The sequence below is a fragment of the Amblyomma maculatum genome, chromosome 9, assembly GCF_055883805.1.
Source record: "Amblyomma maculatum isolate TAMU_Amacu chromosome 9, ASM5588380v1, whole genome shotgun sequence".
Classification (NCBI taxonomy): Eukaryota; Metazoa; Arthropoda; class Arachnida; order Ixodida; family Ixodidae; genus Amblyomma; species Amblyomma maculatum.
In genome coordinates, this window is record NC_139352.1 from 13,563,711 (window position 1) to 13,575,081 (window position 11,371).

At 44.4% G+C, this 11,371-nt stretch overlaps 1 protein-coding gene across 2 annotated transcripts; it reads right to left on the reverse strand.

Annotated features, from left to right (window-relative positions):
• Positions 1-737: 737 nt before the first annotated feature.
• On the reverse strand, positions 738-10,399 carry twf (twinfilin actin binding protein). Of its 2 annotated transcripts, XM_084578187.1 has the most exons (9): positions 10,233-10,399; positions 10,040-10,150; positions 9,452-9,529; positions 9,290-9,340; positions 8,621-8,748; positions 7,212-7,544; positions 6,532-6,682; positions 3,946-4,067; positions 738-1,247 (listed from the first exon to the last, which is right to left on the reverse strand). In XM_084578187.1, the coding sequence occupies exons 2-9, from the start codon at positions 10,062-10,064 to the stop codon at positions 1,092-1,094; spliced, it is 1,044 nt and encodes a 347-aa protein (XP_084434313.1). In that variant the 5' UTR covers positions 10,065-10,150; positions 10,233-10,399; the 3' UTR covers positions 738-1,091. The 2 variants fall into 2 exon arrangements, with proteins under 2 accessions (XP_084434313.1, XP_084434312.1); XM_084578186.1 differs by having other exon boundaries at positions 10,040-10,399.
• Positions 10,400-11,371: the final 972 nt, after the last annotated feature.

The window sequence follows — 11,371 nt, forward strand, 5'->3', positions numbered from 1 at the left end:
CAAGCAAGACATCAGCACAGGTATGATGAAACTCCAGCACAAAGGTACGGAATTGAGAGATGTACAGTCTTTACCTAAAGTATATGTGCCATTTTCTGTGCAAGCCGAGCAGTCAACAAAGACTCAAGAGAAAGAATTCCACGGTGTTGCCCTCCTAAGCTTCTAAATTTTGCATGGGGGGGGGGGGGGGGGGGGGGGGGGGACTTGACCTCATTCAGCCCCTACATCCCTGTGGTATTCTTGAAAGAAAACGTGTCTGGTCACATATGAAATGGCCTGCATACTTTCTACGAAGACTGTGAAGCTTTCATACAAATATAGGTGCAAGTTTAGCTGTAAATTCCTCTGCAGCAGTATCGCTGGCGCTGTCTGCAGGTGGTAACTACAAGTTGTGACTCTGCGGAAAAGCACAAAAAAAAAACAAAATGTTGCAGACAATCGATGTGATTCATACGGCAGAGTGTACATTAGCATCAGCATTCACATTACAGGAGCGGCCACATACAATGTCGTGTTCAATTCAGTCTGTACACACATGGGTGGTGTGATCGAATCGTCATTTGCCGCATTATCCCCGTCACATCCTATACTCTTTTCTCTTCTCTGGAAGTGGAGAGAGATTTCCCTTTCCTCTGCACTGAGGCTTCACACGCCACAGCTGAACACTTTTACAATAAAATGTCCTAATGCTGACATATTAAAAAAACATTGTCTTGACCTAAGGCAAACACTTGGAGATAAGGTATCAGACCTTCGAGACCGGGTTTATTCAATAGTTCTACTTTAAACCAATATGGCTGAAGAGTTGCACACCATATACAAACACCACTGCAACCAGACACGGTCATAGGACAATGAGCAAAATGCACGACAGCTGTTCCCTAGTGCCTGGATGCAGATTTGAGTGTTGCATAGACAGACACCATGTAAGTGCATCTGCAGGCACACTGAATAATCTTGAGCTAAAGCTCATGTTTTTGCACTGGGCAGAAGCCTGGGTGCTTTCTGGACTTGACCAGCCACCACACCTCACAGCCTTGCCGTGTTAAGAGATGATACACAAAAGTCCATAAATACGGGTAGTGCCAAGGTCAATTCTCTGGCTCGGCGGTGCGAATCAGCCGTCGGGCACCGCGATTGGCTGGACCCTTAGGTTTGGCAAATTTCTGCTTGCAGATGTTCTGCTTCGGATGCAGCTGGTCAATCAGGAACGCCTCGGTCAGCTCATTCGGGTCGTCAATTTCGACCTGACAGAAAATACAGGAAGTTGGAACAGGAAAGGGTTGTTATCAACACATTAAGATCATACAACACACTAATATATGTAGAAGACATCCAGGTATCAAAGAGTGCAATAGGACTTGCTTTACAAAAGAACAAACAGCGACAGAACTAGGTATGAAACTCGCAATGTTATTGCATTTTCGCATGTGAGGAGACCCAAGTACACCACTGTAGATCTTTTTTATGACCAAATGGAAAAAAGAAAAAAATTGGAGGACGCTTAAGTTAAGCTTTGCCTTTAAGAGTTCAACGCGATAGCATTCGAACACATGCTCCAGAATGTTCTGGAAGCACGTCCGTCTACTTTGCTTACATAGGGCGGATGAATAGATGACGGTGGCTCACTCCACCTAGCCACGTCAAATACTGTAATTTGTATTTTCTGTATTTAGTGCAGGGTGAAATTTCACTCCCGCCTTGATTTTAACCACCAATCAGATAACTCCATCTTGTTATTTCTTCCCGCTTAAAAGTCTGTAGTGTGTTTCTTTCTCTGTTGTCTTTGAAGACGATGGATGGGTGTATAAGGCTTTCGGGCAGCGGCTCGCTCCTTCTGTTGCAGCAGCAAAATTTTTTTGCTACTCTCTTAACTATTACTTCAGTAATTAGTTTCTTTCTAATGACACACCCAGACATTAGCTGACAGTCTTAATGTATGCATACATTAGGTCCACCTTTATTGGGAGAGAAGCAATGCGGTTCTGTGGTGGAGTGGTTGCCTCGCACTGTGAAGGAACCATGTTCGACTCCCCGGGTTTGCGCAAAACTTTTATTGTTTCTTTACTTTCTTCTGATTTTCGTGTTATAACCACAATGCCAACACTGGCTTTTCTGCGACACGGGGCCTTTAATACTATCAAGCAAAAAAAAAATTTCTTTGATTTTACCTCGCATCCCCTTTAAATGAGTATAGACGCCAAATCTTTTGTAAAGTGTTTTGTTCTTTGTAATGGTGCACAAGATATTACTATACATGGGTCACCATGTCCTATTTACCTGCAACTGCTAATCTGCTTTATAAATTAAAATCGAAATTTTTTTCTCTACAGTTGTGTTTGGTTTCAACAAGCGAGCGGTGACTATGATGTCAAAGTCAAGCCTAGGCCATGTGTGGGATGGAAAACCTGCAGTATAATTGGTCGTTTTAATTCACTACAACATTAAAGATAGCCTGCCTCAAGAACAGGAATTACGATTAAAAATGCACCAATTGCAGTTTTGTGATCTGTTACATGACCTAGAATCCTAGACTCAACTTTGACATCATATGCATCGCTCAGCTGTAAAAAACCAGAACAGAAAACAGGTAAGAGAATAAAAAAATTGAATTGTATATTGTTTAGCGGCCACTGGTGAAAACCCTGATAATCCCTGTACATTAATGTTTACATACTGTTAACGAGAAGAAAAATGCAACCAGAATTTGTTCTCTATGCTACTTTAATGGTATGCCATGAGAGTATTTATGGCTTTTACCTGCAGTTACTCTTGCAGATATCAATGTTCTTATACAGGGTTTTGAATATTTGGGGGCTGGGATTTAAAAAATTCCTATGCAAAATCTACTAACCCATTCGATCTGAAATAACGTTCACAAAGTAGCAAAATATAGTCTACGTTATCTGATAAGTGATTCAACATCGGTACTTGCCTAGATTTCTTTAAATCGAGAAAAAACTGCTCTCGGTGGCGTGCACAGTTTTCACAGAAGAGAGTTGAAATGCTATTTTAACATGATGCGTCATCTGTCGAGCAGTGAGACAAGCTCCATCCCGGCCGTTGGCGCGCTTGCCTCGCTGCCCGACAGATGACGCACCATGTTAAAATAGCTTTTCGACTCTCTTCTGCGAAAATTTTGCACGCCGCCGAGAGCAGTTTTTTCTCGATTTCGAAAAATCTAGGCAAGTACCGATGTTGAATCACTTATCAGATAACGTAGACAATATTTTGCTACTTTGTCAACGTTATTTCAGCTCGAATGGTGTAGTAGATTTTGCATAGGAATGTTTTAAATCCCAGCCCCCAAATATTCAAAACCCTGTACATGCACTTTGGTTTTGCCTAATCACTAATAGACAACTCCTCCTTAACATATGCATCCATTATTTCACGCATACTGATTAGTATAAAGTTAAAGACCACTCGGCATGGATATAAAGTGCTGCTTTACTGAAACCATATGAATGTGCCTGCATGTCACGTTGATTAGGTATGTGGTATTTCTTAGGCCAGAGTTTTTGCTGGCTTTTTTTCACCACACTCCAACTTACCATATTATGGTGCTGACTAAAGAAATTCACTTACACGAGCGATATGAAGGGTACCCGCTTATAAGAGGGCTGCAGAGCAAGTTCAACCACATGGGGTTCTTTAACAAGCACTGAGGTCACATAGCAGATGGGCAAGCTTGTGTACTGCCACCATCAATCGTATGACCTTGGGCTCAAGCAGCCACAGTGGTGATAAAACGGGTTTCGGAAGTAAAATTTACATAAAATTAGATTTGCGCCTGTCTCCAGTGATCATGACAGTTGACGGCACCTGGCATTATCAATGTACAGCAAAGGAAAAGCAACTCTCAAGCAACACTAAGGACAGCAGGTGGCAGACGACAGACATTATTAATTTCTTTTAGGCTCCAGCACCAAATGCTACCCTTACCTTCTTGGTGATGGGCACCCCAACCTGTGTCTCAATAGTCTCCACGAGCGGCAGCTTGCAGCTGGAGTAGAGCATGCGCTCCTTGACGGGGCACTCGCTGCCAGCTATGGAGTAGACAAACACTGCACACAGAGATACGCCAAGCAAAGTGAGCAAGAAAACGGTAAGAAACACCCGCTTCCAACGCACGCTGATATATGACATACAAAAGGGTCAGGGATGAAATGGCAATAAAAAAGGCGGTAGCTGCATTAGACTCCCTTCAAGACAAGCTCAGTTAAGATGAATTCTTGCACAATATAAAAGTGACACCATTGGTTGCTCTCACACAGGACTCTGTGTAAATCTGCTTATACAAAGTGCTTTGTGTGTGACTTCGGTGAAGATGAACGCTGATGCCATCCGCGAACCATGGCAGCTCAGCAGAGCAGCACCATAAAAAAAAATATGCACGAAAATATGTTCATGGAGTTAGTAGCAGCTATACTGCATAAGGTGAGAGATTGTGACGGGCATCTTCAGGGTGTTCGAAGCATGATGGGAAGCAAACAGTCAGCGCTCTCAGCTGCCAGCTACCGCCTGCGAGCGCCATGCTCGTGATTTTTCACTCACAACGTCAACGCCAGCTTTTCAGTGAACGGGGCCTTTAATACTACAGTGTTAAAATGAGAACAACACAGAAATAGCACCTGCTGTGGGATGCAATGAGAAAAATTGGAAGAGCTAAGCAGAGCACATCAGTCAACATCAGCTGCCAAAAGGCTTGGAGTGGTAGGAGGGCTCCGGCATGACTGCCTCATAGTTGTCCGTAGTTTGGCTTAGAATACAGACTGTAGGCTTACTCTGTATACCACTCCATAGCCCACAGCAACGAGCCAGTGCACTGCGCAAGCACCAAGTGCAGCATAGCTGCCCAAGCAGCTCGGGTTATGTGGCACTTCCTGGCTCTCTGGCTGGCGCCATGGCCCAAGGGCATGGGATGTTCAGGGGACGAGGAGAAGCAGGAGCCCATTTAGTGCAAACATTCTAAGCACCAGTCCAAGGCAGTGGACATGCCTACTCTCATGCTGACTTGTTATTTATTGATTCATGCCTCATTGTCCGAGGAGACCTCTCTTAAGACTCAAAAGGTGCAGCATGAGCTGCAAAAGCAAACTCGATGAAGAAAAGAAACGAAAGCAGCTCAGGCTATGAGAGATGCCATAGTGGAGAGCTCCGGAAATTTTGACAACCTAGGGATCTTAGAAGTGCACTGACATCACACAGGACACGGGCACCTTGCTTTTCACCTCTATCGAAAAGTGGTCGCCGCAGCTGGGATTCGATCCTGCATCCTTGGGCACAGCATTCGAGCACCCTAACCAATACACCACAATGGCGGGGCACCATCAGATAAGATTAAAAGCTCAAAGAGCATGTATTGCACCATGCATGATGTCAGCTGAAAGCTGAAAATGGCGGTGGTATAGTTTTTTGTATTCACAGTTTGTTTTTTCCTCGCTGTACCCCACAGTGTGTGGTTTCCTGCCTTTCGCTTTTGCACCATGCTGCAAGTGCTCCAAAGATGCCCATCAAGGTAGGTAGCCCTGCATCTCTGACTTGCCTCACTCACACTGCAGCACAGCTGTTATCAGGCCCATAACTGGGCACATCAAGCGGCTTTCCATACACTGTAGGCAATGCTAGTGGCATCAATATTTAGCCACCTCTACACCGCGATAACACGTGTTGCAATGTCATGTCACTTGAAAATGTGGCCTCTAAGTTTTCAAGCTCAAGCCTAGGAGGGGGATGAATGCATGCTGCTTCTTCTTCAGTAGCAAGAAAGCACACTCTCTCAAGATTGCTTTCTTGCACCTTCAGTACAAACTGCAGGGAAGCTGTCTTGTGCGGGTGCACTTCCTTGTGTAGAAACACTTTAGATATTTTTTCTTCCCTTAATAATGCTGTGCAGACATCTCTTAAGTGGTGATCTGAACGGTCGCCAGGAAATTCTGTTTTAATTCAAAGTCATGCAAAGAAAAGATTTTTTTTTCTGAAACTAGCAAAATGGGTGCATTGTTTATCTTATCCAGGATTTGACCTTAAGCGACTTCCTCTTGCAGGGGTCTACTGTAATAGGCGCAAAGAAAAGAATGACTGCTTTTATGCTTGTCATTTCTGCAGTGGTAGACTCGCGAAACCTATCAAAGTAGAAATGTATTAAAGTTTTGAACCTAATGCATGCCCTGCAATGTCAGGCGGTCAAGCGGAATCGAACTGCGCCTGTTTGGTTTATGGGATGAATGCGCTACACCTGAACCAAAGAGTGTTCGTGCAGTGCAAATGTTTTCAACTGTATCATACCACAGAGTAGAAAACAGCCACACATCACATAACAGCAACACTTAATTGAAGGTATGACCACAGCTAAGCAGCCCTCCTAAGTACTTAGCACCATTACTTATGATACTACTAATTAGCACTAGCAATGAAGACTATCACTTAACGGCAATGCATAACGCCCATATGGCAATGCTATCGCATCAGCATTTAAGGATACTTAATCATCCGCTGAGTTTTTCACAGTGGCTGAAAGGTTCTCACCAATACTCTTGAACTTTTCGCCTTGATGCTTGTGGGGGAAGAGGAAGAGGTGGTAGCGAGGGTGGTCGCGGGGAATGCGTGATGCCAGTCCCTCCACTGCAACATTGTCGTGCACCTCCAGGTTGATCTCCTCCTTGGCCGGGTCGATGCTCTGCAAAAGCGGCAACACCAGCACTGACCAAGAGCACAACCACGAAATAAAACAATCTCGTCTATAAATTAACAAATTTAGAATTTAATCTGGCATAGAACGAGATGAAACAATCTTCTGTCATAAAACATCAATACAAACAATGCAGCACAGTTCTCCAAGTTCATCATGTTCTTTTAAAGAAAACTGGTGCTGGGTTCATGTCAACAAGTGAAAAAGTGTAGCACAAGCAGGACTCGGTACATGGCAAGAGCGTTAGTGCTAGTGTATGCATGCACACATTGAGGAACATAGAAGTGCCATTATTAATAGCAAATGCTGACAGTGCTCTCTGCAGGTAGAAAAGCACATTGAAGAAAAAAAAAGTGATATCCGCTGCTTCTGGCAGTTTAAAAAATAAGCTGCTTGTCATCAAGCAAACGCTGTCAATTTCTGAGCAGCAAGTAAACTAGTGCAATCTTCATTTAACACTAACAGTTTAAATACACCACTAATAGCCCGATTGGCAAATGTGGAAGAAAGCTCTCACCAACTGAACATAGGAGACAGCGCCGTTCTTGAGGTCGAACAGTGCACCAACAGCATCATCAGAGATGGGGAACTGGAGGCCGCGAAGTGTTTGGTGCCGCGAGTCAACACCACTCGTTGCAGAGGCCTCTCCACGGCGGATGTGGCGAAGCTCCTTTTCCGCTTCCGTCAGTGGAGCAGGCGATGTCTCGTGTTCCGAGGCCAGCACTTTTCTTACTCCCTGAAGGCGCATTTCGTCCCGCGAAGTGCCGAACAACTCGTGCGTGATGTTGCCTCCACCAAACTCCTTCTTGAGCGTCGCTTTTGTTGATGCATATAACATCTTCTGACGCACCTGCAATGTTTGTTCAGCTGGGCATATACTGCATCTCAGCAGTCAGTATGCTCACGTAGGAATAATGGTCGCTCAGTTATCACAAGAACCAAGGAAGTCTTATTAGGAGCAGTCATCTGCGTGACTGATTTGACTACCTAAATGAAGTATGTCGTGGGAAACACTGTCATGAAGGAATGTGCACGTTCATGCACGTTCTCTGGGTTCATTCTGTACGCGGCGGGAGTGGCACATCGGCTGGAGTTGTCCGGTTTCGGCTACAACTTGGAGCACCATGAAAATGGCCAATAGGTGGGGAAAAAATGGTTCATGTTCACCCTATATGGCTGGGCACTGGAAAGGAGCCAGCTGGGACACTACTTTTCAAAGAAAGAACTGTTCCAAGGCTTTTGTTTCATTTTCTCAGTCTGCACTAAGTATTCTCAAGTCTTGTGCAATTCTTACTAAAATAAAAAAAAAACTTGCAAAACTTGTGCACTTACTGGCGACTTCCCATCGGTCTATTTCAAAAAAATATTGGACAGAATATCCTGATATCTTCACAGTGAATATATACTCTGTCTAGTGGTAACCACTTAAGTAGTTCTCTAGACCACGTAGAAAAGCGGAACCAGTTGTTTTGCATATTTTCAGTGTTGTATCAAATGAATGCTTCTTTTTGATACTGAACTGCGCATTCAATGCTGCTTTCGGCATTCGTATGTTTCTTGCCATGTTCACTGCTTTGATCAGGAGTATTCTGTGCATGATGATCATTTTACTGCTGTGCGGCAGGCACTCGTTTTTGTCCGTGAAGTAATCATACTTTGCTATCCCTCCTTCCACTGTGGGTTTCCAATATACAAGTAAATTAAGGAGAGATGCCACTTCCAAGGTAAAGGTACAAGCAAGGTAATGCAAGCTCACACAGCTGCACTGCAGGCTCATGATACAAACAAGAACAGCAAAAATGCCACAAAGCATTAACACTATGTAACTTAGGCAATAGGTTTCGCTTGGAATCTGAACATTTCTTGAGCACCAGGGGCCCTTCAGAGTGAATTGCATTCATGCAGATGCACTTGGGCAGAACTTACAGGCGAATCATCAGGCGACCAGCTGATGAAAAGCCAGTCATATCCGTTGGGGCATGTTGAATCAAGCCGGTAGAATAGGTAACAGGGTTGGCCACGCTCGAGCAGTGGAAGTACAATAGCGTCATAGTCTGTATCAAGAAAAAAAAAAATGTTTGGCAATGCAACGCACCTTGAATTGCACAGAAAATAATATTGCACAAGTTTGCATCACAAGCACACCAGCATACTTAAATTCACTAAAATGTCACAATAACATTTCAGCACAGTACTATCAGAGAAACAATGTTATCTCAAGTTGTGAAATGCATCAGAGCCGCACTGCTCCATATACACAAGAAGCAGACAAATTCTGAACAGACTCAAAGCCGAACATATGCAATATGGAATGTTGTGCACTATGGAAACTGCAAGAAAAGTTTTAACGATTTCGGCAAACTGGTGTAGAAGCATGACAGAACTAGTTACCCTAGCTTATACCTAAATTAACTCATCAATGCCACATTTCATTCCTTGCAACAAATCATGAGTGCTTTTCTTCAGTTATGCCCGCCCATGATGACTGCATTTAAAAACTTCACAAGCAGAAGTCACGTTTAAACCCGCGACTTTTTTAACTCTGGGCCGCCGCAACAACCTGTTACTTTCGGGCGTGAAAAACCGGGCTCTCACCTCGCTCCCAGTTGTCCTTGGGCGGCTTCTGGTCGACAAGCGTCAATTCCTCTGGAACAGAGGCACAACGAACGCTTACTATCGTCAAAAACCAGTACAGGAATCGCGGCTCTGTAACGAACTTGCGCCGAAGTTGACTAGAAACGACAACAGTACACTTACCATCTACGATTGACACCTTGAAAACGCGGACGCTGCCGTTACGGCACTTTCCGAAGAACTTTTTAAGCTCCTCGTTCGCTGAAAAAAAAAAAAAAAAAAAAAAAAGAAAACCCAAGGATGGGGGATTGTAATTTGGAATGTGTTTTGGTTTCACTTTCGACCACTACAAAGCATTTTAGGGATATATCTGTAGTAGGAAAACCTAAACAAGATGACAAGGACACCCAAACATAAAGAAACGATCTTAACTGCATAGTCACCGATCACACAGAATGGAAATGAAGCGAAATGAAACATATGCGAGACCTTCAAATACGGCGGCAAGTAAAGCACATAATATGCAAGCACGCAGATACTCGACTCAGCTGACAGTTGCAATTAGTACCGATTTCAGGTGGAGTCCGGCGTATGACAGCAGCTATAAGTTTATTTCTAATGCTTGAATTTGTTTTAGTCGCTACTGAGGTCAAGGGCATGCAGGCTTGATCAAACTGACGCACATACACGCAATTTCCGACGCTAACAAACAACGCAACCATATTACTACCTTATTCCAAGCATAACAGGCGCAGAAAAACACTCATTTACCTTGTATTCCGGTTTGGTGAGACATGCTGCTGGCGCCCCGCTCCTAGTAGGGCAGGATTTTTTGTTATCACAGTAATCAAAACACACCCTGCCGGATACTCGAAGCCGCCCCTGCAGGTCGCAGCGAGCACGTTTCACTTTACACGCCGGTGTCGCAGGTCAGATCAGGTGTTCAAAGTAGAATATTGCTCACACTTTATGCGGAGGCAGTGAAGATGCAGTTAATTTCGAGCGCAGCGGCGTCGCAGAACTGTGACGTGACGTTCAAGTCAGCACAGCTCCGATCACGACCAGCCGCGCGTGGCCTGATCAACCCGATCCCCGTTCGCGAGCGCTGCTGCTGCTGCCGCTCTGCATCAGTCGGTCTAGTTAAAACATACCTCCAGCCATTGGGGCTCTCTACCTACAACCTACCAACCACTTTTGGTCACTATCATCATTATCAAATTATGGCGCTGAAAACGTACTATCATTATCATCAAACTATGGCGTTAAAAACGAATTTGCAGACTACTGTACTACACTGTACTACCATAACTGTACTATACATTCCATGAGAGTATAAAAATTTCAGACTTAAGCTGCTTGAGCGGAGAGCAGGGTCCTTATTTCGAGTTTGCGTCGTTATAGAAAGTGTCGCTATCTCCCCGACCCCAGCTACAGTGGTTAGAGCAGTTAGAGTACACTCCAGTCATCTGATTGGTGGAAACGCCGGAACATGATGTTGCCACCTCATCCGGTTCCGTAGTGGCAACGACGCAAACTCGGAATACGGGCCCCGGACAGGCCTTTGGCAAGAACGTATTCTTCTACCGTCTCCGCCGATATCAGAAGTCTATGCGAGATTAGCGAGATATCGGCATTGGAGCCCCCACTCTTCCAAATAGCAGATACCCTCTATTTGTCTTAGGAGAGGGGAGAGTTTCCTCAGAGTGAACAACATGGGGGAGAGAACAGATCCTTGTGGCGCCCCTGGGCCCCCATCGCCAAAGATTCGGACTTTAGATCTAAGCATTTGATGGTAGTCTGTCTGCCCGAAAGAAAATTCTTGACGTACCTCAACCATTTCACGCCTACATTGGAATAGTTCAGACCTTAGTACTGCCCTGTAAAGAAAGACGCCTGCCAAAACTCTACCCGCCGGTGGAGATGCTGGTGGGGACAATATGGTACCTAGGGTGCCAGTAATCAAAGTTCTAGGCTTCCTTTTCCAAGAGAATGAAAAAAAAAAAAAAAACAACAACAATATAGTCATAAACAAGTTAGCTAATTATGTGTCAAAGGTAACTGGAATCTTCCAGAATCTCACTCAAAGATAAGGGTTCGCGGGAG

What these genes read in the sequence shown, in the direction of transcription:
- twf (XM_084578187.1), bottom strand. Translation starts at nt 10,064, where the DNA reads ATGTCTCACCAAACCGGAATACAAG. An exon ending in CAAGGTGTCAATCGTAGATG is followed by an intron (nt 9,341 to 9,451) that starts GTAAGTGTACTG and finishes CCTCTGTTCCAG; the next exon opens with AGGAATTGACGCTTGTCGAC. An exon ending in CTGTCTCCTATGTTCAGTTG is followed by an intron (nt 6,683 to 7,211) that starts GTGAGAGCTTTC and finishes CCGCTTTTGCAG; the next exon opens with AGCATCGACCCGGCCAAGGA.